The sequence below is a fragment of the Ustilaginoidea virens genome, chromosome 1 (genome assembly GCF_000687475.1).
Source record: "Ustilaginoidea virens chromosome 1, complete sequence".
Lineage (NCBI taxonomy): Eukaryota > Fungi > Ascomycota > Sordariomycetes > Hypocreales > Clavicipitaceae > Ustilaginoidea > Ustilaginoidea virens.
This window is the reverse complement of record NC_057316.1, coordinates 6641052-6668945: the sequence shown is the minus strand read 5'-3', so window position 1 is coordinate 6668945 and position 27894 is coordinate 6641052. Positions and strand designations below refer to the sequence as shown.

At 56.7% G+C, this 27894-nt stretch overlaps 11 protein-coding genes across 11 annotated transcripts; 3 read left to right on the top strand and 8 right to left on the bottom strand.

Moving 5' to 3' along the window:
• Window positions 1-31: 31 nt before the first annotated feature.
• On the bottom strand, window positions 32-862 carry UV8b_01542 (uncharacterized protein; the record flags this gene model as incomplete). Its single annotated transcript, XM_043139040.1, has 1 exon — window positions 32-862. The coding sequence occupies one exon, from the start codon at window positions 860-862 to the stop codon at window positions 32-34; it is 831 nt and encodes a 276-aa protein (XP_042994974.1).
• A 3857-nt stretch (window positions 863-4719) lies between these two features.
• UV8b_01541 (uncharacterized protein) lies at window positions 4720-7669 on the top strand (the record flags this gene model as incomplete). Its single annotated transcript, XM_043139039.1, has 5 exons — window positions 4720-4836; window positions 4979-5090; window positions 5153-5237; window positions 5307-6670; window positions 6813-7669. The coding sequence occupies 5 exons, from the start codon at window positions 4720-4722 to the stop codon at window positions 7667-7669; spliced, it is 2535 nt and encodes an 844-aa protein (XP_042994973.1).
• A 1084-nt stretch (window positions 7670-8753) lies between these two features.
• On the bottom strand, window positions 8754-11275 carry UV8b_01540 (uncharacterized protein; the record flags this gene model as incomplete). The annotated part of the gene is made up of 3 exons (XM_043139038.1): window positions 8754-9557; window positions 9678-10747; window positions 10849-11275. The coding sequence occupies 3 exons, from the start codon at window positions 11273-11275 to the stop codon at window positions 8754-8756; spliced, it is 2301 nt and encodes a 766-aa protein (XP_042994972.1).
• Window positions 11276-11973: 698 nt separating this feature from the next.
• UV8b_01539 (uncharacterized protein) lies at window positions 11974-13159 on the top strand (the record flags this gene model as incomplete). The annotated part of the gene is made up of 2 exons (XM_043139037.1): window positions 11974-12328; window positions 12414-13159. The coding sequence occupies 2 exons, from the start codon at window positions 11974-11976 to the stop codon at window positions 13157-13159; spliced, it is 1101 nt and encodes a 366-aa protein (XP_042994971.1).
• An 844-nt stretch (window positions 13160-14003) lies between these two features.
• UV8b_01538 (uncharacterized protein) lies at window positions 14004-15108 on the bottom strand (the record flags this gene model as incomplete). Its single annotated transcript, XM_043139036.1, has 3 exons — window positions 14004-14317; window positions 14595-14862; window positions 15079-15108. 3 exons carry the CDS (start codon window positions 15106-15108, stop codon window positions 14004-14006), a joined length of 612 nt encoding a protein of 203 aa, XP_042994970.1.
• A 1159-nt stretch (window positions 15109-16267) lies between these two features.
• UV8b_01537 (uncharacterized protein) lies at window positions 16268-17528 on the bottom strand (the record flags this gene model as incomplete). Its single annotated transcript, XM_043139035.1, has 2 exons — window positions 16268-17214; window positions 17351-17528. The coding sequence occupies 2 exons, from the start codon at window positions 17526-17528 to the stop codon at window positions 16268-16270; spliced, it is 1125 nt and encodes a 374-aa protein (XP_042994969.1).
• Window positions 17529-18541: 1013 nt separating this feature from the next.
• On the bottom strand, window positions 18542-19655 carry UV8b_01536 (uncharacterized protein; the record flags this gene model as incomplete). Its single annotated transcript, XM_043139034.1, has 5 exons — window positions 18542-18566; window positions 18646-18704; window positions 18913-19140; window positions 19394-19460; window positions 19600-19655. 5 exons carry the CDS (start codon window positions 19653-19655, stop codon window positions 18542-18544), a joined length of 435 nt encoding a protein of 144 aa, XP_042994968.1.
• Window positions 19656-20444: 789 nt separating this feature from the next.
• Window positions 20445-23145, bottom strand: UV8b_01535 (uncharacterized protein; the record flags this gene model as incomplete). Its single annotated transcript, XM_043139033.1, has 4 exons — window positions 20445-21121; window positions 21197-22526; window positions 22605-22867; window positions 23094-23145. 4 exons carry the CDS (start codon window positions 23143-23145, stop codon window positions 20445-20447), a joined length of 2322 nt encoding a protein of 773 aa, XP_042994967.1.
• A 2361-nt stretch (window positions 23146-25506) lies between these two features.
• UV8b_01534 (uncharacterized protein) lies at window positions 25507-25767 on the bottom strand (the record flags this gene model as incomplete). Its single annotated transcript, XM_043139032.1, has 1 exon — window positions 25507-25767. One exon carries the CDS (start codon window positions 25765-25767, stop codon window positions 25507-25509), a length of 261 nt encoding a protein of 86 aa, XP_042994966.1.
• Window positions 25768-25891: 124 nt separating this feature from the next.
• Window positions 25892-26466, bottom strand: UV8b_01533 (uncharacterized protein; the record flags this gene model as incomplete). The annotated part of the gene is made up of 2 exons (XM_043139031.1): window positions 25892-26227; window positions 26329-26466. The coding sequence occupies 2 exons, from the start codon at window positions 26464-26466 to the stop codon at window positions 25892-25894; spliced, it is 474 nt and encodes a 157-aa protein (XP_042994965.1).
• A 404-nt stretch (window positions 26467-26870) lies between these two features.
• On the top strand, window positions 26871-27833 carry UV8b_01532 (uncharacterized protein; the record flags this gene model as incomplete). The annotated part of the gene is made up of 1 exon (XM_043139030.1): window positions 26871-27833. One exon carries the CDS (start codon window positions 26871-26873, stop codon window positions 27831-27833), a length of 963 nt encoding a protein of 320 aa, XP_042994964.1.
• Between the last annotated feature and the right edge of the window lie 61 nt (window positions 27834-27894).

Here is a 27894-nt window from a genome sequence, read left to right as displayed (position 1 = left end):
GGTCTTGTAGGTTCTTCGTGTCAAGAAGCAATCAGAAGTCGCCCCACCATCTCTGACGAACTGCTTCCATTCCGAGTTCGTCTGGGCATGGGTCAATAAACTTCGGGATAAGGTTTTGCCATGCTTGCCTCGTCTTGTTCCCAAGCCAGGCTGATGTATATTCCCAGTAATAGGGATACCACCCTGCAAATTCCCAGTCTATAATAGCCACGATTTTCCCATCTCGAACAAGGATATTGAAAGGATTGAGGTCGCCATGAGTAAACACGGGCGGTGACGGTTCGCGATCCTGCATAACTATCATGCGCTTGATAGGGGCCCATTTATCGTCATCCGTGTGATCTGGGCACTGAGGCAGCTGCAGTCCGTCGCGTAGCCACAGATGGAATGCTGGTATGGATGGAAAGGGCCCAAATCTCGGTTTCGACCGCGGAATGCGAGAATCGCGCAGCGAGCCTCCCACGCAGCTTTGAACGGCGCAATCTGGCGGCGGGAGCGCCCTCAGCTCCTGGACGATATTTCGTAACTGCGTCAAGACATGCTCGCGTTCCAAGTCGGATAGGCCAGGCCAGGCCGCCGCGAGGGTTTTGCCACGGATTCTCTCCATGACAAGATACGTCGATCGTTTGCGGACAAAAGCGCAGTACACGCGGGGGACTGGAATGCTCGTTTGTCTGGCGATGAACATCATTGTTGCCGCTTCGGTGACGTCTATGCTCTTGCCCTTCTTCACGATGACGCAGGGTGAGATGGGAACGCAGGGACCGTCATATCGGTAAAGCCGGGCAATCGTTTTTATGGCAAGGAGCGTAAGACACCGTCGTATCGCCGTGTCTTTGACTGTGAGGTCGCAGGGTCCCATCTTTCGGCATTTCGTAGTGTTTTTTATTGCACGAGGGTTATCGACTGATGAAATCGAGATTGAAGGTCAATTGCCTTGTCCGCCGTGGAGCGGAAGAACCTTTGTCCAAACTACAGCCGCTGGAGGCTTCCTCCCGTACCCTCATTGTGGAGGATGGCCGGGAAGGGCCTACCCGCAGGCTACCAGACATGTACCAAGTGGGACAGGCATGTCGATTAGCATCCGGGGAAGCCTGAGCGCCTTGATTTCTTTGAAGCTTTAGATAAACCTACCAGGTTTGTACTTGCATATTACCTACCTTACGCAGTAGCATAACTATACTACAAGTCATAGAGGCACTGCTTGTCCCCAAGACAGTCGACAACTACTAGGTTAGGTATGTACCTAGGTACCTAGGTAGTCAAAACATGTAGCTGTCTGGGATTGACACTGTGCTTCGCTTCGGCGCTACCACCCCCTGAACGACCCCGGAAGCTATCGGGTAGTTAGGGCACGTCTAACCCCCGTACTGCCCAGGCCCCCAGCATGGACAAAGGAGGGGCCTGTCGGTTCTGAACCTGATCAATGGTTCGACTCTGTCAGCCACGATGGCATCGCGTTGTGCCACGGGCCGGGTTTAATCACCGATGGCTGAACGTAAAATGAAGCCAATTCGTATACATCTTGCGGACTAGGCGGAATGCATTCCTTGATTAGCAAGGTTCTTTATTCTGGCCCCCCAAATTTTCCCGACTCCCTTTATTCATCACAATTGCGTTGCCTCTTTGAAAGCCTTCTCACCACGTAGCTGATCGCGCGTCGAGAACATCGGTGCTAAAATAACCTTGACTTCTATCAATTAAATTTAAAGTTTGGCAAGCATCTCTTGAATTCGGGAATTCACGCCCGTCGCACCTTCCAGCCAAGGCGCTTTTATTGCCATCTGCTCGCGAGGCCACAACGCGGAATACTCTTCATCACTCGCTCGGTTTTCCGTCGTCATCGTCTTCTATCGCCCAAAAAGCGAACGAGCTGCAGGCGACGAGTTTGCCTTTTCGTTCGACAGGGTCCGTCGACGAAGCCCAATTACGCTTTGGCTTAGAGGGTCAATACTACCGGCCGCAATCCCATGTTAGCACGATAAAATAAGACGCATAACTTGCTAGCAGCAATCTTACCAATTTCCAGGTTGATGCTTAGCCTCTTATCCACATTAGTGTCGAGACAAAGTCGCTCCGTCTAGCGCGCTAGGCAAGTATGATGGTCTTTGGTTTGTCGCGTCAAACGACACGGTACTACTAGACTCGAGGCTGCGTCATGCCAAGTTGAGAGCCAAATCATGGGAAGATGGTCGAGGCATTTGCCGACCTATATTTCTCCCTCCTAGTGGCACTATCCCCCCCACATCAGGCAGAGGAAATGTTGAGTAGAGCGTAAACACATGACGTCAGAGAGGCATTGGTTCTATCTGAGCAGCTTTGCGCAACCGGCGGACAGTCTATGGTTGCCGGGCTGAATCATCCATGAGGCGCAGCTGAAACTCGTTTGACCGAGGACGAGGAGGAAGAAGAGCTCAGTCATTTTCGCATTTCGTGGTTTAAAGGGTTGACAATGCAAAGGTTCCACCAGTGTTTAGGGTGCCAGCGTCATGGGTCGCTTGATGCGTTCTTGGCAACTTGCTTGTTTGCACACCCCTGCAAGGGTGGGTGTCTGTCAGTGCCAGGTCCCAACCCCGCAGCGAGTGTCTTTGTGTCTTTGCACTGTATGAATGAGATTCTTATGAGACCATGTCGGTCCGCGCCGCTGGTAAAGTCGTTGTTTGAGCTCAGGCACTTGGTTAACGAGCTTTGTAAAATGTCGCATGGAACTGAGGGAGCCCCAACTCGGTGACTCATCATTACCTGGTTGGGGCGCATCTTGGTGCGACAAGATAAGAGGGACTGGTGGCCTCAGGCAAGGCCTCCTAAGAAAGGTATCCACGTGACCCGACCATTGTAGCTGCATCTTATCTGATTGCCAGTGGAATCGGAGTACTCCGTACCATGCTGCAACTCATCAAAAACACTTCATTTCCTTACCTGAGTGCCCGACTGTGACGTTTGACTACATGTTGCCGCCCATGGCAAGGATGAGAGCTGCATGGATGGGATGGGCGGGGTGCTGGTTTGTTGAAGCTCAGAGACGAGCACGGTGTATGGTATGGTATGGGGTACGGCGTAAAAGCCCGGCGCCTTTCTGGCATGGGGTACACGGCAGCCAGCAAGGCAAGGCAGCCGCCACCGATCAGGCACTGAGACCTGACGGGTGCATGGCACCAGACATGCTCCTGCCCCATGCATGCCCTGGCAGCCAGCCCGGCCCAGCCCAGCCCAGCCCAGCCCAGCCCAGCCTAGCCCAGCCCGCTTGTCCACTCCACCACCGCCAGGTGATACCATCAGCCATGGTCGATACGGAGGAGCCTCGCACAAACCAGATCATCAGTCAATCATGGCCCGCCCGGCCAACCCCTAACCCACCTGCGGAGTACATAAATGGTAAATGATGCAAGCAGCAGCAGCTTCCGCCCGCCGGGGCCGTACCTGCTTCCCCATGATCGGAATTATTCTGCACCGCAGAACTCCGCACGGCAGGCTCTGTTGTGAGCTCCGTATCCGCACACGGGCTACCTCCCTCCCAAGGACCAGACTCTAAGGACTCCGTGAGTTCCGCCACACGCTCGTCTCCAACTTTTTAAGCCAAAACCTGCAGACGTAAATCGCCTGCAACAAGTAACTATGTATGTAAGCGGGTTAGTCAACAGCCACCAGCCCCAGCCCCAGCCCCAGCCACCAGCCACCGGAACTCTCTTGGCCTGATGTTCCCGAGATCCAGTGGGCAGGTGCTAGCCTGCTAGGCGCTACTTGCCAGGTACTACTTGCCACGTCCCAGAACAACCGCGCCGCCCACCCCCCCCTTCTCCCGCTCTGGGAAGTTTTTTTTTTTTTTAAAAAAAAAAAAAAATCCAGATTTCCCCAATCTCCAGGACCCAATCGTTCCATGGTTGGTGCAAATGGTAGCCCAACATTAATAGATAAACCCTGCGCTAAGCCCAAACGACAGGAACCTCCCCCCCCCCCCCCTTCCACCCCAAATCGCCTTCCCAGTCACGCGCTTTGCCCGCTCCGTGGCCACTCGCACTCCATCGGCTGTGTCTTGCCCAAAGTGTCAAGTGCAAACCCTCGCATCATCGACATACTCCGTCTGCTGCAAACTCGACATTGCGGCCTCCTTGTCCGAGCCCGCCCCCGAGACCGCCCCCATCCTCACGCGACATTCTTGTCGCTCGGTACCGCTCCTGCTCGCTCCCCGGCTGCCCTTCTTTCCCCTCCCCCCCTCCCTCCGTGTGCTCCTGCGCCGCGTTCGCTTCCTCTTTTCGTTTGTTTCCCTGCTTCTGCTTGGCCACGAGCCCGACTCCCGACCCCAAGTCCCCCGACCCCAGGTTTCCGGCCGCCGGTCGCCTGCGACGGCAATCGCGTGGCGCAAGCACCCCATCACGCCGACTGCTCACTTCTCACTCGACGTGAACCCGTCGAGAATTGCGTCGACGACTCCTTACTCCGCCCTGTTCCGGCGCTGCGTCAAGGTTGGCAGCGCATCCTCAGGCTGCGGCACGGCGACGTTGCCGGAACCACCACCACCACCTACCTCCTCCGCTTGCTTGCGCTTGCGCCCCCCCTCTTGGTCGGGCGCATCTCAAAAGAACCGTGGCGGCACTCACCATCTTGAGCCACGAAACACCAGCTTCTGAACTATCCCTTCAACAACAACCCCTTGCCATTGCTCCCGACCTGAGCGCCTATAGCCTCATCGCCACGGAGGCGGACTCCGAGCCTGTGATGATGGCACACCAAGTGTCTCATCAGGCGACGGACAAGAAGCGCGTCAAGGTTTACGAGCTGCGCGACAATGACTGGTTTGATCGCGGAACAGGCTTTTGTACCGCAACATATGCGATTGTATGTGCCATGTCGCCTGTTTCGGTCCTGGATCCAAGGCCCGTCCTTTTTTTTTTTTTTTTTTTTTTTTTTTTTTGTGTTTTCCCTTTTGTTTATTTCTCTGGTTATACTTTGCTGACCGGTGCTGCCTCCGGAAATACAGACAGATGATGGCTGCAAAGACCCTCGAGTCATTGTGGAGTCCGAGGATCATCCCGAGCGGCTACTGTTGGAAACCAAGATTCACAAGGATGATGGCTTCCAAAAGCAGCAAGGTAGGATCCCCTTATCCGCTCGCTAGGATGCTAAAAACAAAGACTCATCTCCCATCTCGTAGAAACTCTCATCCTGTGGCAAGAGCCCGGGAGCGGAGTCGACATGGCCTTGAGCTTCCAGGAAGCCGAAGGTTGCGCCCTGATATGGTTCGTACAACTCCGCGGTTGACATTGCTCTCTTCTCAGCCCGCTAAAATTTTGTCCTTTGTCGTGCAGGCGATTCGTTAGCAACGTGCAGCAGACGTTTCCCAACAATCTTGGAGGCGACGACAACCTCTCGGACGATCTGGCCGTCGAGGTTCCAGCCGCCATCAACCTCCCTGCTGCCGAGCTTGGAAACTTGCCCGAGATTGAGTCCAGCATGCGCATCATTAGCGCAAGTGCCAACGGCCGCGACGCTCTCGCCAAGTTTATAATGGCCGACGACTACATCAGCAAGCTGATTCCCCTGGTTGAAATGGCCGAGGATCTCGAAAGCCTGCCCGACCTTCATCGACTCTGCAACATCATGAAGACCATCATCCTGTTAAACGATACAACCATCATCGAGCACGCCGTATCCGACGACTGCGTTCTTGGCGTTGTTGGCGCACTAGAGTACGACCCCGACTTCCCCAGCCACAAAGCGAATCACCGTCACTGGCTCGACAACCAAGGCCGGTACAAGGAGGTTGTCAGGATAGAAGATGATCAAACCCGCCAAAAGATTCATCAGACCTACCGTCTCCAGTACCTGAAAGATGTGGTTCTTGCCAGGATCCTCGACGACCCTACTTTTTCCGTCCTGAATTCCTTGATCTTCTTCAACCAGGTCGACATTCTCCAACATCTGCAATCCAACACTGGATTCATGGGCGAGCTCTTTTCCATCTTTACTTCTCGACGCCGTGACCAGAAGAAGAAGAAGGATGCTGTCTTGTTTATTCAGCAGTGCTGTGCCGTTGCCAAGAGTCTCCAACCTCCGGCCAGGCAATCGCTCTATAACAACCTCATCGCGCACGGGCTGATGCAAGTAATTCACTTTGGGCTGAAGCACGGAGATGTGGGCGTCAGGATCGGGGCCACGGACATCTTGGTCTCCATCATAGACCACGATCCGCAAATGATACGCCAGACGACGTACCGCCAGATGCACGACAACCAACCCTCATTGATTGACTCGCTGATTGACCTTTTGCTTGTCGAGGGAGACCTCGGGGTCAAGTCGCAAATCTCGGAAGCTTTGAAAGTGCTTTTGGACCAAGGAATTCTTCCCCAAGGACCAGAACTCGTCCGGCTGAACGGCGAGTTGCCTGGGAGACCACGGCCTCAACCTGCATCCGATCCTCAGCAGGAACTTTTCCTCACCCGATTCTACGAGAGGTCTGCCCCGAAACTTTTCAAGCCGCTGCTGGACCTCGAACACCAAGCCGATTTGAGCTTTGCGGTGCAGAAAGCATCCATGTTTACTACTCTCGTCGAACTCCTGTCTTTTTTCATCCGCCAGCATCATCGATTCAGCAGGTATTTAGTGATGAACAACAATATCATTCCGCGAGTCACTCAACTGCTAAAGAGTCCTGAAAAGTATTTGCGCCTAGGTCAGTTTTTTTTTTTTTTTTTTTTTTTTTTTTTTTTTCTCGTGTTCATCCACGTTTTCTCTCCAGAGAAAAGAAAGGCTGCGGAGGAGGGGGGGGGGGGTCATGGAGTCCGGTCTTGGCTAATCAGGTCGCACCCCTGCAGTCGCTATTCGTTTTCTCCGAAGTCTGATCGGTATGCAAGAAGAGTTCTACATCAAGCAAATCACAGAAAAGCATGCCTTGTCCTCTACGTTGAACGTGTTCATCGAAACCTTGCCAAGAGACAATCTCCTCAGCTCGGCCTGCCTCGAGCTGTTTGAGTTCATCAAGAGGGAGAACATCAAGGACCTGATGAAATACCTGGTTGTCAACCGTCGAGAAAGCTTGACCGGTTTGAGCTACATGGCCACCTTTCGAGACATCCTCTTGCACTATGACCAAACACAAGGCTATACAGCCAACATGGACTACTTCCTGGAGGGCGAGGATGACATGCCGCGCAAGCCGCCACCCAACACGCGACTGATGGAGCACATCACCGTGGACGCGAGCGAGGAGGAGTACTGGAACACGTCGGATCCAGAAGAAGAAGAAGAAGAGCAGCATCACGACGCCATGTCCAACAAGATGCTGCCAAGTAACGGGCCCTCGACCCCCTCCAAGCCTCTGGTCGACTATTCCTCTGATGAGGAGAGCGACCCAAATGCCAGCCTAGAAGGAGACGCCGTCGTCGAAGGAACTCCCTCGTCCACGCCATCCGGACTGCCGACTGTATCCCCTCCAGCAGAGCGGCTGTCTGAGAAGCGCCGCCGGGAGGAGGACGAAGAAGACGAACTCGGCAAGCTGATGCAGAACAAGCGCAGGAACAGCAGCTCCCTGGAGCCAAGCGTCACCAACAGAAGCCCGCGGATGACGCCAAGGCGAAAATCGCTGGGAGGCGCCTCGGGAAACGGCAAGATTGCCATCAACCTCTCTACCTCGGTCCGGACAGGAGGGTCCAGATCAGGCGACGAGACGTAGAACAAGATTGATTGCTCTTGAGGGGTGGATTTTTGCCTTTTTTCTTTCTGCGTTTTCAGAACTCTTTTCTCTTCATGTCCTCTTCTCCCTTTTAACGGCGACGGCGTACGGAACCAATTGTTTAAATATCACTTTTGCTCGCAAACCTGCATGAGAATGAATTCGGGTACTACCATGTCTGGGAACGGAGTGGGCATTGGCAACGCAACGGCGAGGGAGGGAAAGGAGCGCAGTGCGGCGTTGAATTATACACTTTTTTTTTTTTTTTTTTTGGGTCTCGTCTTCGTCACCAGTCACGCAACTGTTGTTGAAGGGAAAGAATCTGGATGTTGCAGTTTTTTTTCGTGGATCACTAGGAGATGCCTGCTTGTGGGAGATGCGTCCCGCCAGAAGAGGAAGACTGCAGGGGGGACGTGTCTTTCTATGTTCTTCCCGTTCGCGTGGTTCCTAACTAGTCTCTTTTCTCTTTTTTTTTTTTTATTTTTTACCTCTTTTCTTTTTCTTTTTTTTGTTGCCAGACAACTAGACGTCATCAGGAAGGATGCAAGAGAATACCGAGCAGTTTCTGGTTAGCCGCCCTCCACTTCCCCCTTTAAACCTCGCTTCGTATGTGGTTGTCCTCGTGTGCACGCATGGCAGGGAAGCCACGGGAGGGCTGTCTGCGGGGGATCTCGGGGTCTTTTTTTTCTCCTTGGTTCTTTCGAAGCCCTCGGCCGGGTTCTTGTCGGGTTCACGCGCTAGAGCGGCATGGCGGTGTACGGAATTGCCCTGGCACGCCGGGACAGGAGACATGCCGTGGCGGAGGGAGCGAGCCCTGTGTGGCTACCAGCGTGAGAGGGTCGGTTGCGCGGGGTTCGACGACGTTGGAAGGGTGTCTGTGCGGGCGTGTCGCGCGTGATGCGTTGCGTATGGCCGAGGCGGCGGCAACGGGGACGCGGGGGGGGGGGGGACACGGCCGCGGCGCGTTTGTTTGCTCGGTCGATGGTGCGGAAGCGTAAAGGGGGCGCTTGGTGTAGGTGCGGCGGGAATCGGGGTCGCGCGCGCGCCAAAAAAAAAAAAAGAAGTAAGAAAAGAAAAAGGTGGCCTACTTGCGCCGGAACTGCTTGGACCACGCGTCGTAGCCGTCAATCATGGACTGGGTAATGTTCCTCGGCGTCCTGTCCATGGCGGCCAGCAGGTCGGCCATGCCAATCTCCAGCTTGGCCGTGCCGGTGTCGTCGTCGTCGTAGCGGTCCAGGACGGCCAGCCCGGCCTCGTTGCAGATGGCCTGGATCTCGGCGCCCGAGTACCCGTCGGCCAGACGGGCCGCCTCGCCGACGTCGACGTCGGCGGCCACGGAGAGCCCCCTGAGGTGGACGTGGAAGACGGCCTCCCTGGCCGCCCGGTCGGGGGGCCCGACGTACAGGACCTGGTCGAAGCGCCCGGGGCGCATGAGCGCAGGGTCCATGGCCTCGGGGCGGTTCGTGGCCGCGAGGACCAGCACCCCCGTGAGGGCTTCGAAGCCATCCATCTCGGTGAGCAGCGTGGTCAGCATGTTGACCGCGCCCGAGGAGCGGCCGCCGCCGCCGCCGCCGCCGGCTCCGGCTCCGGCTCCGGCTCCGGCTCCGCCTGGGCCGGGACCGCGCTGGCCGCCGATGGAGTCGATCTCGTCGAAGAAGATGATGGAGGGGGAGGCGGCGCGGGCTCGCTCAAAGAGGGTGCGGACGGCGCGCTCGGATTCGCCCACGTACATGTTGAGCAGCTCGGCGCCCTTGACGGCGAAGAAGTTGAAGCCGGACTCCGTGGCCATGGCCTGGGCGGAGAGCGTCTTGGAGCAGCCGGGGGGGCCGTACAGGAGGAGCCCCTTTGGCGGGTTGCGCAGGACGCGGCAGCTCGAAGGGTTGGTGTTCTGGGAATTCAGAGCGGGGAGCAATCGGTTTCGTTTCAGAGTTAGTGCGATTTTGTGTCACTCATCTTCACCGGCTAGCTGCGTTGTTGAACGGGGCAAAGTGGGAGCGTGTTGACGAACCTTTGTGTTTTTTATCATTCGCGAGAGAACCTTCTTCAGAGCCTCCTGGCCGCCCACGTCCTGCCAGTGGATGGTAGGGGGCTTCAGGTTGATGTCGTGCATGGCCGTGGGCCGCGTTATCCGCAACGCCTGGTCCATGTCCTGCCTGGTGAGGAGGTGCGCTCCAGGCGCGGGGTCTTTGGCGTCGGCGCCCTGCTCGTCCAACCTGCTGCCCAGGATCTTCTTGGCGTTGAGGACCAGGTTGGCCAGGTCGTCGCCGTTGTAGGCGTGCGTCCTCTGCGAGACGCTCAGCAGGCACTCGTCCCTGTCGGCGGGACGGATGGGCGGGTCGAAGAAGCGGAGGATCTCGAGGCGTTCGCTGGCGCGCGGGATGGGCAGGGCCGTGTTCTCGCGGAGCCGCGAGCGCTTCTGCAGCTTGGGCGGCACGTCGGTCATGTAGTCCTGGCAGGTGGCGAGGACGACGACCCTGGGCAACGCGCCGGCGGCCCGGGCGTCGGCGGAGAGGGCGTCCAGCTCCTCGCCGAGGGCTTCGATGACGGCCTCGCGGTTGGGCCGGTCCTTGGCGATGAGGTCCTCCAGCCCGTCGAGGAGGACCAGGCTGGGCTGGGCGGCGCGGGCCTGGCGGAACGTCTCCCGCACGGCGGCCAGCTTGTCGGACGGCTTGACCCAGAACGGCCGGCCCCAGCCGGTGTCGGCGACGCGCTGCAGGATGAGCGTCTTGCCCGTGCCGCTGCCGCCGTGGATGACGAAGCCGCACGACTCGCGCTCGTCGTGGATCCAGAAGGGGCGGGTGAATGCGCGGAGGAAGCGGTTGATGGTGCCGACCTGGGACGCCAAGCCGGGCACGCGGGTGACGACCAGCTCTCCGCCCGTGGGGGACGCCCTCTCGGCGGCGGCGGCGGCGGTCTGCTGCTCGCCGGCGCTGACGATGCGCACAGTCGTCGAGGAGAGCTTGAACCTGGCAACGTTGCCTGTCTGCGAGTTGACGGAGAGGACTTTGAATGAGCGGCGCAGCTTGTTGATGTTGACGCCTTCAAACACCATTCCCGGGAACACCAGCTCCGCGCGCTCTTTCGGTGAGGCAAGGCGTCAGCAAACCAGACTAGGGATCAAGAGAAAAGGGGAAAGAAGGAGAAGAAGAGGAGGAGGAGGAAGAGGAAATGATCCTCACCCATGGACAGGCTCAGAGAAAACTCCCAGCCGGCGGGATGCCGTGCGTTTCCTTGGCCCAGCCCCGGATCCTCGCCCACGTCCTGGACCACCACCTCGTCCGCGTCGGGCATGCTCTCCAGCAGCGATATCCTCACCTGGTCGCCAATCTTGAAGCCTGTGGCCTCCTGGAAGGCCCTGGTCATCATGACGACGTTGGGGCTGAGGTTCTTGTCGGGGAGAACCCACAGCGAGGCCTCTCTCCTGGGCAGGCCGAGCTGGTCGTCCAGCTTGTCGACGAGGCATGGCTTCCCGCTTTCCAGGCCGTTTGTGAGGGCGATGAGGGAATCCTTGCTGACGTAGATGCGGGCCGCGCCGAGGAGGCTGGCTTTCTCGAGGGCCGGGTTGGCAAGAGGGCGCACTCTGGCGTCGATGGATGGCTTGACCATGATGGTGCGGATGATGCTGCTGGTGCTGCTGGTGCCGATGGTGCGGATGATGGGTGCAGCTGACGATGCGGCGGATGATGCAGCTCGCGATGCAGCTGATCCCGGGGCAGCTCGGCGAGATCAAGCAAGTCGTCCTTATTTCGCCAGCGGCGCGGGCGAAAATGCCGGCATGAACGATGGATGGGGCTTGGTGATTGCAGACTCCAGCCGACGAGGTGTGGTTTGAAGGAGCCCGCTTGTTGGGACCGAAAAACCCAACCCAACCCAGCGTCAAGTCAAGACATGGTCCACGTCGAGATGAGTCTTGGCATCATCTGCCTTGCCTGCCTTGCCTTTTGCACCGAGCATGGAACCGCCCTGCCGCTGCCGCTGCCGCTGCCACTGCCGTCTTCTCCCTCGCCCCCTTTTTTCTTCTTTCCCTTTGTTTGGCTCGGCTCGATGTTTTATTTCGGTTCAAAATTTAGTTTGCTTCCTTCTTGGTCCATGTACTTTTCTTCCATCTCGGATGCACGCTTGCCCCCAAGTCTGTCTTCGTGACCCGCCAAGCCAATGGGTCCGACCTGCTTCGTCCATCGCCATTGGGTGCAGGAGCCCCACCGACCCACAAGCTCACCATCCGTCGACAAAACATCAGCAGGAAACCTCCAAACCTCCAAACTGCCGACTTCGCGACAAAGCTCAAGCTTCGTCCCAGCTCAATGCTGCTTCCCCCGCGGTGCCTCCCCCGCGCCGCTGCGCTCGCGCGCCCCCGCCTCCTGTCGACGTCGACGTCGACATCCCCCGCCGCCGCGCAGTCGCACGGCCCGACATGGCCGCTGCTCAGGAAGCGACGCCGCCCAGCCCGCTCGCGTCCTCATCCCCATCAACAGCAGCTCCCAAGCCGCCCGCGCCCTGCGCCCGCGCAACCACCCCCTCTGCACGACGACCTCGCCGCCTCGCCTGACCCGCGCATCGTGCTCATCCTGCAGGCGCTGAGCCCCAGCCTCAACCCCAGCGACTTCTACCGCCTCTCTCCCAGCGACCTGTCGAGCTGGAAGAGCGTCATACGCAAGGGTAACTGGCTCCCCCCTCTTCCTTCGGCTGGCTTGCTCGTTTGTGTGGAAATTGACGCTCAGGCCTCGCGGGGGTGGCCCTCCAGTCCAGCAGCAGCGCAACCCCGTCACTCTCGAACCCCTCGGTCGCTACCACATCTCCTTCTCCTCCGCCGCGGCTGCCGCGTCCTACCGCGACCGCCTGCTGCGCCTGCACTCGCTCGCGCGACGCAAGCTCCGCTCCGTCAATGGCCTGTGGGAGGGGGCGGTGCCCGCGCACCTGCGGTCTCTGGCGGGCAGCGACCCTGAAACCGAGCTGGAAGGATACGCCGTCACGTCCGGGTCCCAGGAGACGGTGCACATTGAGAGGAAGCGCATGCCCCCCACGGGGAAATGGCTCAAGCATCTCCAGGAGATTGTCGACCAGGTCGGCTACGGGGAGAAGCCGCCCGCGGTGCTGGTGCAGGTGTATCCGCCCACCGTGACGGCGCTCGAGTTTGGGAAGCACGTCCAGGACCACGGCGTATCTCGAGGGTGTGCGTGGAGGGTGAGCCCGCCCCAGGCGTTGAAGCAGCGGAGACAACAGCCGGGGCCGGCGGCGGCTGGAGCTGACGGCGAGCCTGACGACCGCGGGAGCACCGAGCATGATGCGTCGCAGTCAGGGCCGAGCGAGTCCACGAGCACCATGAACGATGCCCCGGACAAGGTAAAGGGCCGTTTCGTGGTCGTCTGTGCAAACGAGAACGAGGCTCGCCGCTTTCACAGACACTGGAATCAAAGAACCCTCACGGCTGTGTCGGAGCATGCAAAGACCACGCCATGTATAGTTCATGCGTCGATAATAAACTGGTGACCGCCCATACTATTCACTAGAGGGGAAAAAAAGAAAAAGAAAAAGGGGAAGAAAAAACCCGGTATCTCCTCCCATTCCTTTGTCTCGTCTGCTGTAACCTTTGTGTGTATTGTCTCTCGATTTCCTTTTCCTTGCCTCTTCTCTCCTCTGCTGTTGCGTTTTCATGGCATTATTCCCCGCCCATGATGGGCTTTCAGTTCTCGCTCCCTCTCGGAGCGAAAAGGACTTTCTTTAAAAAAAAATAATATAAAATAAAATAAAAAAGTGAAAACAAAACAAGGTACAAGGACAATGGGAGCTGAGGGGGCACGACGTTTTCGCTTCATCACAGAATGCTTGTGCAAAAAGACAAAAACCGTAGTTTATCGCCTGCCGTGGCTATTTGACACGAGTGTCAAGCTTTCCCCTGCCAAGCGACCTCCCATGAAACCAAATGGGCAAACGACGTGATGGGTCAAGTGCATAAGAGGCTGTCTTACAACCCGGATCAAAAATACCAAAAGAACTCCAGACCACAATTACTCTTCTAAAACGGGCGTATTCGATGAACAAAGGCATGGCGCAGAGTAAGAAATCGTCAATGGAGGGCCCCATGCCCTCGAGCAAAACGAGAAAATATGGGAAACAGGGAAAAGGGGATAAACGTTGAGCGTGTCGTTGGCATCTTGTCGAAAGGCACCGACTTTCAAGTCATTCTGCCATATACAGGGGTCGTCCGTTTTGACTCTCTTGTCGAACGTTGGTGAGTCTAAGCAGGCTGCCGTAGGTCAAAAAGCCTGCAACGTTTCATGCGCTGGAAAGAATCTTTTCTCTCTTTGCAGAGAGCGTTGTCGTCGGTAGGTGATTAACAGCACTTGCTGGCACCACCCTCGGTCTTATCCCCGACATTGACGCCGGTGCCAGCCGCTTGGTCGTTCTTGGAGTTGTCGATGAGTCGCTTCTTGATATCTGCGGCCAGGCTGTAGAATGCCTTGTCAATGTTGATGTTGCTCTTTGCCGAAACCTCGAGGAACGGGATGCCCAGCTCGTCTGCAAGGGCCTGGCCTTGTTCTGTCGATATCACGCGCTTATCTTCCCAATCGCACTTGTTGCCAATCAGGATCTTGTTGACACCTTCGGTAGCGTGTTGCTCGACGTTTTGAAACCATGTTCGGATATCTGGAAGAGAAAAAAAAAAGAGAAAAAAAAAAAGAAAGAGAGAGAGAGAGACAAAGATGTTAGCGTGGCCCGCCATGCAACAAGTCGCGCGCGTTGGAAGAGGGGGAAAAAGTGTGCTGAGTTTCTTGTTGCAATTCGCTCGCCCCCCCGCCCCCCCTAAAGCCCCCCGTCGTCTCTTGCATAGGAAGAGGGAGAGGCTTGCATCCAAGGACTCCAAAACACAGCTACCTGTCGGTGAGGGGTTTTTTCTTGGGGACGAGCGGGAAAAAAGACGTACTGTTGAATGATCGCTCGTCGGTTACGTCGTAGACCAGCAGAATGCCCATGGCACCGCGGTAGTAGGCAGTGGTGATGGTGCGGAACCGCTCCTGACCAGCGGTATCCCAAATCTGCAACTTGACACGCTTGCCGTCGAGTTCAATGGTTCGGATCTTGAAGTCGATACCGATGGTGGTGATGAAGGATGGGGTGAAGGAATCTTCGCTGAAGCGCAGCAGACAGCAGGACTTGCCAACGCCAGAGTCGCCTATTAGCAGCAGCTTGATCTATGCCGGGACGGCGTTAGCAAAGCATGAATGTCCCAGGTTGCTGAGCCGCGCAGCCCTGCGACGACCTTGGGGCGGCGTGGTGGCAACAGGTGTTGAGCATGGTGCAGGAAGGCCACGGAGGTGATGCGGCGGCGCGGCACGAGCTGCGACGGAAGGCATTGATGGAGTGGTGGACTCGGTGGAGAGGGAGGGGGGGGGGGGATTCAGTCGTACCAGGAAATCGTAGTTACGATGGCTCGGCATGGTGAACAGATGGACGAGCGGTGAGGCGTCAGTGAGGCGTCAGTGAGATGGTTCGGAAGTGGTGGAAGACGGTAGATGGCGTCAGTCCGCGGGGGAGTCGCGGGAAAGACCAAACGGGTTGAAAATGGAATAGACGGCTGCAACTGCGGGAAGAAAGGGGGGGGAGGTTTGAAGGGGCCACTTCGAGACAACGATGTTTGGCGGCGGCGATGGTTTGGACGGACTCGAGGAGCGGGTTTGCTGCAAGTTAGGTATATTGGTACTTGGCACTTGGTAGCGGTGACTTGTTCCTAGGTGGAGGCCTAGCGGCACATGCAGTCGAGGCACAGCAGGTAGGTTACAGCTTAACTTGATGGTGCAGACTTGGATATCCGCAATGATAAGTCTCTTGCCTGGTTCGCCCCCCAAGTCCAGCGATCACGTACCGCTGGCTGACCAGACTCTATTACTGTACATCAGCACATGCAAACCTTTGAACGCAGTGTGGTTTGATCACCAATGCACCAGACATGGCAGGTCGAGCGCCTATTGTCTATTGCGCCCTGAAGTGGGCAGCCAGTTGACAAGCTGATAGGCAGTGACACGTCTGGTACCAATGCAATCTCATCATCTCATCTCATGCTACAGATCAATTACTTCCCGAGTCCTAGGTAAGTGGACTGATTTGAGCAAGATGTAAAATGCCCCTTTGCGTTTTGGCAAACTGTAAACTACGTCAACCTTCAAGCTGAGACATGGTGCAGGTCGCCCACACATAACATACGCATCGATCAATTGATTGTTTATGTTTAGCCCATGGTGATGCCACCAGGCACCACAAGCAGACCGACCGGGGTCTGTCTCTGAGCAGTGGCAACAGGCCCCAGCAATCCGGGGAGAAACGAGATGGGCCCTGGAGGATGTGCCAGCAGAAATGTGAGCAAGTGCAGTATTTCTTTTTTTCCTTTTTCTTTTTCTTCTTTTTTCTCAACTCAGCTTCCCCAAGGTCTTATTCCTGGCTTCATTTTCGGCTTTGGGAAATGTGGCCACTTGGTGACTCATCTTGAAAGACAAGTCACGTGGTGCATCAAACTTACTCTGCTTAGCGTCTCCGTAAAACGTTCTGCCGACATCTGACACCGAGCAGCGAATATACATATGTACTCAATACGCCCAACGGTTACGCCTCGCTTGAGGGACGCCGTATCCTCGGGCTTCTTGAAAATACGTCGTTCCAAGGCTTGGCCGCCTTTTCAGGCAACGCCGCCGTCTCTTCTCCCCCCCGGAACTGGGGCGGTCCGCTCGCCGCTGCCGACGTGCACGTCGCCTCCAGCGAGCCGCAATAGTCCTGCCACGTCTTGCAGTTCACGTTGCCGCTGGGAGGCGCCGTCCTCCAGCACCGCTCTCCTTGGTCGTAGCAGTTCTGCGCAGACGTCCAGCATCCCCTGGCGTCGGAAAAGCCCGGCACCGGCCTGGCGCACCAGTTTGCGTTCTTGAGCACGCAGTCGCCGGGCCGCTTGCCCGCCGTCTGCTTGGCCCGCCTCGTCGGCGCCCCCTGCCCCTGCCCCTGCCCCTTGGGGGCGAAGACGCCGGGGCCCGGGACGACGTACGCGGGCAGCGGTCTGGCGTGCACGTCGAACCTGACGCCGCCGTCGTCCGGCGACACGTGTCCCGGTATGCGGGCGTCCTTCCCGGGCGGGACCTCGAGCGCCCCGTCTGGCCCTTGCTCGACGTAGATCTGCGCGCATCCCGTGTAGAACTCGGCGTCGCCGCGCGCGGCATTGTGCAGGGCCAGGATCTCCGGACGCACCAGGTAGTACCCTGTCGGGACGGCGGGCAGCCGGACGGACAGGAACCCGTGGTTTTCTATCAGGCGGTCGACGCACCATTTCCCCGTCTCGTTGCTGTACCCGTCCTGCCAGATCTTGAACCAGCCCGGGCCGGCGGCCACGTCGTCTGCTGCGTACATGTCGTCGACCCTCTTCAAGTAGACGGCGCATGGCCCCTTGTGGCTGGCGGCGATGGGCCCCGGCTCCCGCCCGTCGGGATGCATGCGGAACTCAAACGTCAGGGTTGCCCGGTGCGGCGTCGGGCACGTGAATGCGACGGCCTTGGCCCCATCGCGGCCTTGACAAACGCACGGCATGAGAAAGATGAGTCTTTTTTTTTTGTTTGGGGGGGGGGGGGGGGGGGGGGGGCCAAATGTGTCGATCCGTGGTCCCCCAACCTCCAACGCCGCCGACGGGTCATGGCGTCTACTCACCGCAGGCCATGTCGTTTCCAGTAATGGGGTGCACCGGACCGTTGGCCGTGGCCCCATCGCGCGGCATCCGCACGCAAGTCCCGTCCCCTTGGTTCTCGCCGTTGATAAACAGGGTCGTGAAGAGCGTATGTGCGCTGGCCGAAAGGGCAAGGGCAAGGCCAAGGAAACCAAGCTTCATTGTGAACGGCTACTAGTGTCTTGTGAAACCGAGTGCTGCAGCTCAACCGGGGATTCTGTTATAGACTGGGGGGGTAAAGGGAGAACTGGGAGCCCATCCGAAATGCCAGACGAGGCGGCTTCATATATTCCGTGCTGCCCTGCTCCATGGCCGATGCGCAGCCAGTCTAGGCTAGGCTGTCCGAGACGGAATAGCCGCGGTATATACGGCGCAGTAACTATGGTTTGGTTGGTTGATGGGATGATGAGACGTATGTGACCATCTGCCCAGGTTAGGTACTGAGCACTGTAACTGGATATGTACCTGTCAATGCAGAGAAGCGCACCAGGACGACTCCATGTCCGTCCGTACAGCACAGAGTCCGCTGCGGCCTGGTGACCTCGACAGCCAACAAACAATTAGGCGCCGCCCACCGCCCACCGCCCACCGCCTTCCGCACGACCACCACCACCACCCGGCGCACCACGCGCTGCCGTTTCACCACATGCAGCCAACTGCTGCACGCTTCCCATCCCCATCCAATCCAGTGCCGCTCCTCGCTTCTTCCAGCGCTTGACGTCTCGGCATGCCGCCCGGGAACCGTAAGCGCCAAAGGTATGTTGTTTGTTTCATCCCGCAGCAGCACCGCATGCATTCCGCAAAAACGACCATTGGTCGTCAAAAGCCGCCTTTTGCCTCGGGGGCAAACTCAACAGAACTCAGAACTCAACAGCGGCGCTCCGTTCGAATGCCCGGCGCGTGTAACATGATGAAACGTGCACTGACTGACTGACTGACTGATCGGTGATGGAGGCCAAGAGTAGAGATTAAGCTGCAAACCTAGACCTAGATTCCTCTCCAAGATCTGCCCCTCCCCCTGCGGACGTGGACCCCCATCGCTATGCTTTCCCATCCTGCATGATGCACTGCCTCGCTGTTGACCTAGTCTCCTCCATCCGTATCATACATCTTTTTTTTTTTTGGTACAGGGTTGCAATTTACACGTGTTGCGTCGCGACACGGCAGCTGTCGTTTTACTCGTTGATCTTGGCGAGAATCCTGCGCGCACGAATTCGTCAGCACCCCCGTTCTTCTGGGATCTGGGATCCTCGGTCGTGGTTCCGTAGGCATGACTTACTCGCTTTCGCGGAACAGCTGATACTCCTCCTCGCCGGCCTTGACAGGCGAGCCGCCAAACTGTTCGAGCACGGTTAGTCAAAGCGGCCCATCTACAGGGTAGGGCAGGCTGCGTCGTAGACACAGCAGCAGCAGCACTCGGTACCATGCGGCCCACGCCGGCAGGCCGTCTGCCGTCTTCTCTCCAATTTGTCCTCCCCCCCCCCTTGCCCCTCAGACTCCTGGTTTCCGAAAGACACGGAATTGGTCGGATCTAGGCCACACTTACCGAGGGGATCAAGACGCGGTCGCCGACAGCCACTCCCATGGGCAGACGGTTGCCCTTCTTGTCCAGCGCGCCCGGCCCGACGGCCAGGACCTTGCCCTCGTTCAGCTTCTCGACGCTCGACTCGGGGAGGAAAATGCCGCCGGCCGTCTTGGTCTCGGCCTTGATGCGCTGGACGAGCACCCGGTCCAGCAGAGGGGCAAGCGATCGGATCGAGCGGATCGAGGTGGCCTGGCAGTTTGCACCCGAGTTAGCACGCTGTAGCCCGCGATGGGTCCCTTTCCCCCGGAGCGTCGTTGGCTTCGTCCTCTGGCCCAGCAACGAGGACACACGTCCCGTGGGCCAAGGGGTTCAGTTGAGCGTGCCGTGGGGGAAGGGAGCTGTCAGTCCTCCATGGCCCGTCAGGGGTGCGCACGATATGGCTGGCTGCAGACGCAAGCACGGCCTGAACTGGGCTTTACATGCGCGGCGAGGATAAACTCACCATTGTAATGAGTGATGGAGCAGGTTGCGGCAGCTTGCACAGAGTCTGCGGGCAGGACGAGTAATGACTGACAATGGCGGACGGACGGGTGAAAGGAGGTCGGGAGGTTTATAGGTGAGTTGCGAAATTGGGTGGAGCTTGCTTCCAACAGCTTCGAGAAGGTCAGCAATTTTTTCCGGCTTGGTTCTGCTGGCGTGTACGGATACCTTTGCGTGCCCGGGACAGGATCAATTGTTAATCCGGCGTGGTTGGCTGCATCCATGTATGCCTCCTGCCTTGGGTTCCGCGGCTGGGTTGACATGCATTGCAATTGCCCTGTAATGGCTGTGAAGTTCTCAGATGACCATCATAAGCACATCACAAACCCTCCCGCGCTCGAGGTGAAATACAAGATAAGAGAGATTGCTGCCGCGGGGGGGGGAAGGGGGGATAGTGGTCAACAGCTGGATAAACAGCGTTTTGTAGCGTCGCGCACATCACAAGGTTACTCGACCGACCCGAGTCTTCTCCGTTCAACAATCGAACCGGCGCCAAAACAAAGGGTCAAGATCTAGGCATTGCTTCAACGCTTGCTCTACTTTCGCATCTGGTCCCGCGCGCGCACCATGCGTTTCACATATATTCGCGCTTCATCCATCGCTGTCGACTCGACCACATGCCCCGAGGCATACCTTGTTTGTACACATGATTAGTATGGCGGCTATGCAACACCACCGTCAGACTAGCTTCTTCATCCTTATGCGCCCAATCTCGTCGATTCCCAATCCTTGCATGCAAGCCCATACATGACCATGACCACCTTATTAGACACACAGCTCCCGTCTCCGAATAAGGATCAGGAATCCAAAACAACGCCCCTCGATCCAAAGTGTCCCTACACGGGTATTCGCAGATCACACATACAAATAACAAAGTAGATACGAGCAGGTACATAATATGGGGGGGAAAATTTGAAAAAAAAAAAAACAGAAAAAAGAAGAAAACCTGAAAACGGAAAAACTGTAACCATTCTTCTCCTTCCCTAATTTACGCCCTGGAATATGCCCGGGGATTATGGCTTGGTGGATCTGGTCGACTGCTGCTGCTGCTGGGAAGCAGGCGGCTCGAGTACGTGAGTGTGGTCGTCCGCTGGAACAACCTCGCCATTCTCGAGCTGCTGGCAGATAACCGTGTCGGCTACCCAATCCTGGTCCAGGATTTCATCCATCTTTGCACGCGTCCTCGGATTCAGGTCAAGCATGCGATGGATAATGTGACGGCTTTCTCGCGGGAGTAATCGAAGTATTCTCCACGGGCCGCGGATTACTTCTTTGCGCTCTCCGGTACCATCATGGTTTTGAGACTGTGACTCTGCCCCTGGAACAGCGTCTGGGCCATCTTTGCCATCATGGCCATGATGGTGGTTTGCTTTGTGGGAATGGTGGCGGTGATGGCCCTTTTCCTTTTCCTTGACCTCATCCTCGGGACCAAGCTCTCGCCCCACGGTGCTCGACGACTGGCTGGTTGACCTCGACTGCGAGATGAGCTTCGTCGGGTCATGTCCAGGGGTAGGATCCGAGGCAAAGAGCTTGAAAGAATTGTCCGTCATTTTCGGAATCTTCCACGGGAAGCGTCTGAGCGTCATGCAGCAGAAGATGATGGCCAAGGACCAGATGTCCACCGCAGCTGCGTCGTACTCCCTCGAGTCATAGACCTCCGGTGCCAGGTATGGGTCGGAGCCAACGATCCCTGGCATGCCCCCGTTAGCCGGCTGATGATTTGGACAGCATGAGGGGGGGAAGCAGAGACGCTTTCAATACTCACCTTTTGCGGGGACGCTGTCGTTCTCAAAGGGATACTTGAAGACATGGGCACTGCCAAAGTCGATGATTTTCATGATTCCCTTGTCGCTCACAACAACGTTATCCAGCTTCATATCCCGGTGTGCCAGCCCAACGCTGTGCAGATACGTCACGCCGTTCAAGATCTGCAAAAAGCAGCAGCGGACCTCCTCTCGCGTCATCCTGCCAGTCATGACAATGGCGAACAGGTCGAATGGTGCGTATTCCATCACCTCGTACCAGCGTCCCTTTTCATGGAGAATGTCTAGAGTTTCAATGATATTGCCGTGATGTAGTGTGGAGCCCACGCAAAACTCGGCGGTGACCTTTTTGTTATAATCCCGTTCTGTTTCATAACTGTGCCGAGCCCGAAACTCCTTGACAGCAAAGACAGTATTGTCATCTTTTCGTCGCATCAGCCTGACCGAACCACCGGCTCCAGCACCGAGGAATCTGCCGAGTTTCCCATATTTGGATGACAGGCCATGGTCGTCGCTGAAAGGTAGTTGCTGAGTCGTAGATCGGGACGTTGGAGGCGTTCTGGTTCCCGAGGCGGGCGAGGAATCTCTTTTCTTGTGGTGGTGACCATGATGCTGGTGATGGCCCGGCATTCTGAAGAAGCGCTTCAGATCGGCCATGGAACCATGGCCATGAGGGCCATGCCCGGAACTTCCGTCGCTCGCAACATGCTCGTCATATTTCCCAAAAAGAACGGACCCGCGTTTTTCACTCACGCTCGTTCTGGAGTTGCCTGGCGATCCGTGCTTCTTTTTCCGGGAAAACACAAAGCGAGGGTCGATTGAATGCCTCGTGGGATGTTGCTGCGGCGGCGGTCGCTTTCCTTTGGCGTAGGGATCGTTGGCGTCACCACCGGGGGTCGCCGGCTTTGAGTAGTAGTTTGATGCTGAGCTTCGCGAAGGACTGCAGTCCCTGGAGCCAGGGACCGAGCCCGATCCAATACCAAACATTCCCCTCCTGTGAGACTTGTGATCCTCGACAGAGGAAGACCGCCTCGCAACATGGTCCGAGGACGCCGGTCGGTGAGGGAGGGCTTGTCTCTCCCCAAGGGCGGGTGACTTGTCGTGAGTAGACGAGGCCTGCGGTGTAATGATGTGGGGGTCGTGGGAGCTCGGGGCTTTGTCTTCGGTTCCCCTCGAGATTTTCTTTTCGGCCAGAGGGCCTGATCCAGCGGGTGTAAGTGGAGGGGAGGCCAGTGCCGATAGTCTGGGACTGCCGTGTGGTGAGTCGAAACCAGAGGAATTGGGCGTGGGAAGTCGAGTCGATTCTCCGGACTGATCTTCCCGAGATGGAACCTTTGGTTGGCACAACGGTTAGTTTTGTGTAACGCAAGCGAGTCGCCGTCGCCTCTTTTGTTGCCATGCTGAACTCACTCTGGATGGCGGGAGAGAGAATGCCTCAAACTGAAACGTGTTCATGCGCCTCTCTTGCAGAGGCCGGCCGTGGAGACATTTGGTAAATGCTTTTAGCTGCTCAGCAGCGACCTCTGAAACGGTGTGGTCGCCTCCATGCTGCTTCTCGGCACCCGAGAACAAAGGCGAGATTTCCTCTGTGGTCGAGGCAAACCGGACTGCCGGGGCTTCCTCTTCAGGCTTCGAGCTGCCGCGGGCCATGTCTACATGGAAATGTGAAGAGTCTGTAGTTTGCGCGAACACAGCCATATACGATTAGTCAACTTCCGTCCAGGCAGCGCACCAACAGAATCCAAACGACGCGGAATGACAGAAACTGCGGCGCTGCGACTGACTGTTGTAGGGAAAAGTTCAACGAGCTCCGAAAAAGAAAAAGAAAAAGAATAGAAAGAAAAACAGGCAGAGCGGTGGGCAACCAGTCCGGGAACAGTCGGGGCATGGTGAACATACCGGCGGTGTCATGACGCTCATCATGTCCCTCTGCAGGAGTTGGGAGCGCCATGGGGAATCGCTAGAGGAAAGCAACAGTGCAGGGGATGGCAAGGATCAATATTATCGAGGGCGTGCCTGGCAGTCGCAGAGCATCGGAAGGTTGTTGTAGGGGAAGAGAAGCGACATGGAGGGTGACTGGAGCAAGCGAGACTACGATGACTTGGGTTTGTTGGAATCTTTTGGGGACTTGCACGGCGATAACCTTGGTTAGCGTACGGAGGACTTGGAAAGAAGCCGATGGTGGGGGGCAGTCAAGCCTTTGCAGCAGCATCAGCCAGCAGGGAAGGTTCAAATGAGCGACGGCGGACAGGGGAGGGAGTGGAGCGGGTGGAGTGCGTCGTGCCTTCCTCCTCTCCTTCTTTTTTTTTTTTTTTTTTTTTTTTTTTTCCCCGGGGCTGCAAGCTTGTCGGGTCGATGATGTCTGGTGGGAGGAATCTTCCATTTGCCAGCTCCGAAATAGGGGGGGGGAGGAGGGGGGAGGAGGGGGGTTGCGTGGGGTGGAACTGGCAGGTGCGAGCCGCGTGGCTCCTCAGTGCAGTGGCCAGCATCAGATTGACTTGACCCTATTGAGTTGAAGTCTTGCCTTGCAGATGCTGCTATCTGGTTGGCGCTGTGCTCCGTTTCGCGCCGTGCATTGGTAGCATCGTTGATAGGCAGCACGGCTTGCAGTGAGCAGTGGTACAGTATACATGTAGTCATCCCTGGAGTTTAGGGAGTTGGGCTCTCTTGGCTGACCAGCCGCAACGCTGCAAGCCTCCCGCCCGCCGGTGTTACCCATTCGATGCCGTGGATAAATTACTGGTCCAGCAACGGCGGCTGTCGGTGCCGCCGATTCGCGCGATTCGCCGTCGCCGTCGCCGTCGCCGTCGCCGTTGCGCCGCTGCTGTTCCTCGAACCGTCGACGTCGAGCCCGCTCAAAACGCGGTTCCAATGCAAGGCACCCCGCTAGCAAATCAAGGAATGACCGGAGAGGGCTACTAATTGCCCACGAACGTACCGTGCCTCTCTCGGGCTTGGGCTGCTTGTTGCCGTGGCGGTCGTGGTCGTAACCTTAATCGAAGCGCTACCCGGGACCGCCGCCCGTCACCACAGGCACAACACAACCTCTTCTACCCGTTGAGCCTTTCTCAGTTTCCACGCCTCGGAGATCGGAGACTGCAGTGCGTCCGGCCAATCATCAATGTCTAGCCCTGGCAACAGGCACGTCTGTATTCCGTAGGCGGGCAGTCCTCGGATACGTAAGTCCACGAGCAGATATTTGTTATTAGGCTGCCACTAGGGCCATCGCGTAATGGCAGGGATCAATCCAAAAGACGGCCAGTTCTCTGCGGGACTCGTGGCCTTGCTTTCTCAACTGTACTGCGGAGCTGCGAAAGTGTGGAACTGTGGAACTGTCAGAGAAAGTTCCGGGTACAGCCACACCAAAATTCTGGGTCGATGGCAAGGTACATGTAAGGTACCTGGCACCGGGTCCTGCAAACGTCCAGCTGCACTAGGGAGGCCTTCCGGGGCTTGGGCTCGCCGCGTCATCCCTTATCGATCCACATGTCATCTTCTGGCACCAGTCAATGCTTCCTGCGGATACGCAATGGCCCTGGCAAGGGTCGTTGTAGCCGTTAAGATTTTTATGCACTACTTCATCCACATTATATTGCTTGCCCGATAAATGTACCAACCATGCATGATTGGCGACATTTCCTGAAACCCGTCGACCCGCTCCCTCGACGATGCCAGCTCGTCTTGTAAACCCCCACACCAATTCGACACGGACACTCGAGGCAATAATGTTGGAGAAGTACCTCCATGCGACCTGGCGGTGGCTGAGCGCTGTCAGGACTGCTGAGATATCCACAGGGTCGCCACTTTTAAAAGACGCGGGACGTACTAGGTAAGGTACGTACCTACCTAAGGCTGGTAGGTTCTGTGATGCGCGCCGAAAACACCTAACCAAGTCCGCTCTCGGAGGGAGAACCCGAGAGTGTGACGAGGATGGCTACCAACTTGGGAGGTAATAGCCCTAACGGCAGCGGACAGTAGGATAATGTTATGTATTGACCGAGATTGCTGCTGCCCAAACCCTACGCGCCTATGCTGACTGTTCACTTGCCTAGCAGAGCGGTGGTGACGTGCTTCTTTTCTGGAACCTGTCAACCCAATCAATAACCCGCCAAATCAACCTCACGCACGGAGTAGTCGTTAGAACCACCAGGACGGCAAAGTTGCATCGTCATGCAAGCAAATTGCCTCGCTACAGCCCGCCGAAGCCATCTTGAACACCGTCTTGTTGTCACCAGGAAGTTGTCAGGCTTGTCAAGCGCCAGATAGGTGGAAACACCCCCCCAAGCTCCACTTGATGCAGTCAATTTGATTATCAAGGCAAACTGCTGGCTGCGGTGCAAGCTACCATAAAGCTGTGGATGGAATTTTTCTCATCCTCGTCGTCCACATCCACGCCGTATTGAGGGGCCGCCCAGGCTGGGTTGTCGTGATGTCGAGGAACGTGGCGTGGCGTGATTCCGCAGACGGTTTTCCGGAGTGTAGCGTGAGCCAGCGAAACGGTAGGTTTCTGATATTGCACCTTGTGTCCTCTGTAGTATACTTGATGCATGCCATCTTCTATTGCACGTTTCATCGCTTCGTCTCCGGATACCTAGTCTCACAAGCAACTCCTCCATGCTTCTTCAACAGGGGGCTGGTAATCCCCCGTGATCATGGTAGACATGACACATCTCGGCCTACCCTCATAGTACTGCTCCTTATGCCACCACCTCGATCCCGACCGACTTGGCCTGGTAGATGACTGACCTACACAAGCCTTCCAACGACAGGCCGGACATCCGAAGTTCTGTATGCTTGATCTTGGCGATTTCGTAGACGTGCTTCAAGCTGATGGTTCCGACCTTCTCATGACCAGGCTTGCCCGCTCCCTTCCTGTTTCCCTTCTTTCCCCTGGGCGCATCCACCGCGTTGAGGAGGAGCCATGACGTCTGCGGTGTCCTCACGTCAAAATGGAACGAGCGGTCGGGGCGTACGGTAACCCGACAGGGCATCGGCGTGCCGGGTGTGATGTGTGCCGTTCTAGCATTAAACTCCTGTCAAGCAACCGGCTTCTCTGTCAGCCACTTGTGCGTTGTAATCCCACTGGCATCAAGACTGGGGGTTTGGGGGTATGTTTTTTTTCTTTTCTTCGCACCTTGCAAAAGTCCATCGACTTGACACCCTTACTTCCCAGCGCTGGACCAACCGGGGGGCTGGGACTCGCCTGACCTGCTCCCACAATCAATTTGACGATTTGATCGACGGCGCCGGCAGCGCCCTTGGCCTTTGACATGTTGGATGCAGTTGCTGGCCGTGGCGACGTGTCGAGATGAGATTTGGTCACCGTGGTATTGGCAAGTCGTCAATCGCAATGGAGAATTCATGCATCCGGGTAGGTGCTGTTGTACGCACGGTGGGGGCGGGGATAGCGGAGTCCATTTTTTTTCTTTTTCCTTTGCAACACCGGCCCCACACCTGGAGATTGATATTTTTCTCTTTTTTTCCTTTCGAGCTTTTGTCTTGGAGACGTCGAAATCACAGCAATCACGAGTCCAATCAGCAACGTGGATAACGATTGCTCTGGACCTTGTACTTGTATTAACAGGCCTTATTCACGAGTCACGTTCACGTTCACATTCACATTCACGTTCACGCTGTGGATTGTGCAAAGACATTCCGCGAGACCACCGCACCAAGATGCCTTCCACGCACGAAAAAGAAAAGCCGTGGGACACGGATGACATTGACAAGTGGAAGATTGAAACCTTCACCCCAAAGGACAACACAGGAGGCACTTTTAGCGAAGAGTCCTCTTTCGTCACGCTGTTTCCCAAGTACCGCGAAGTCTACTTGAAAGAGGCCTGGCCTCTGGTCACCAAGTCTCTGGAGAAACACGGGATTGCCTGCACCCTGGACCTGGTCGAGGGCGCCATGACGGTCAAGACAACCAGAAAGACGTTTGACCCCGCGGCCATTCTAAACGCCCGCGACCTCATCAAACTCCTGGCCCGAAGCGTCCCCGCCCCCCAAGCCGTCAAGATCCTCGACGACGGCGTAGCGTGCGATGTCATCAAGATCCGAAACTTGGTGGGCAGCAAAGACCGGTTCGTGAAGCGACGGCAGAGAATACTGGGACCCAACGGCTCGACCTTGAAGGCGCTCGAGCTCCTGACGGAAACGTACATTCTCGTTCACGGAAACACCGTCTGTGCCATGGGTGGCTACAAGGGCCTCAAGGAGATTCGGAGAATCGTGGAGGACTGCATGAACAACGTGCACCCAATCTACCACATCAAGGAGCTGATGATCAAGAAGGAGCTCTCCAAGGACCCGGAGCTTGCCAACGAAAGCTGGGACCGGTTCCTGCCCAACTTCAAGAGGAAGACGCTCAGCCGCCGTCGCGTTCCCCACAAGGTCACCGACAAGGCCAAGAAGGTGTACACGCCGTTCCCGCCTGCGCCCGAGAAGAGCAAGGTCGACAAGCAGATTGAGAGCGGAGAGTACTTTTTGGGCAAGCAGGCCAAGGAGAGGGCGGTCAAGGAAGAGCGCAAGGAGAAGCAACAGCTGCGAAAGGAGGAGAAGGCAAAGGAGAGAGAGGCCGAGTTTATACCTCCAGAGGAGGACAGGCCAAAGAAGAAGCGAAAGAAGTCTTCAGAGTAAGGCCTTTTTTTTTTTTTTTTTTTTAAATCCCCTTCATTTTCTTTCTTTCTTTTTCTTTTTT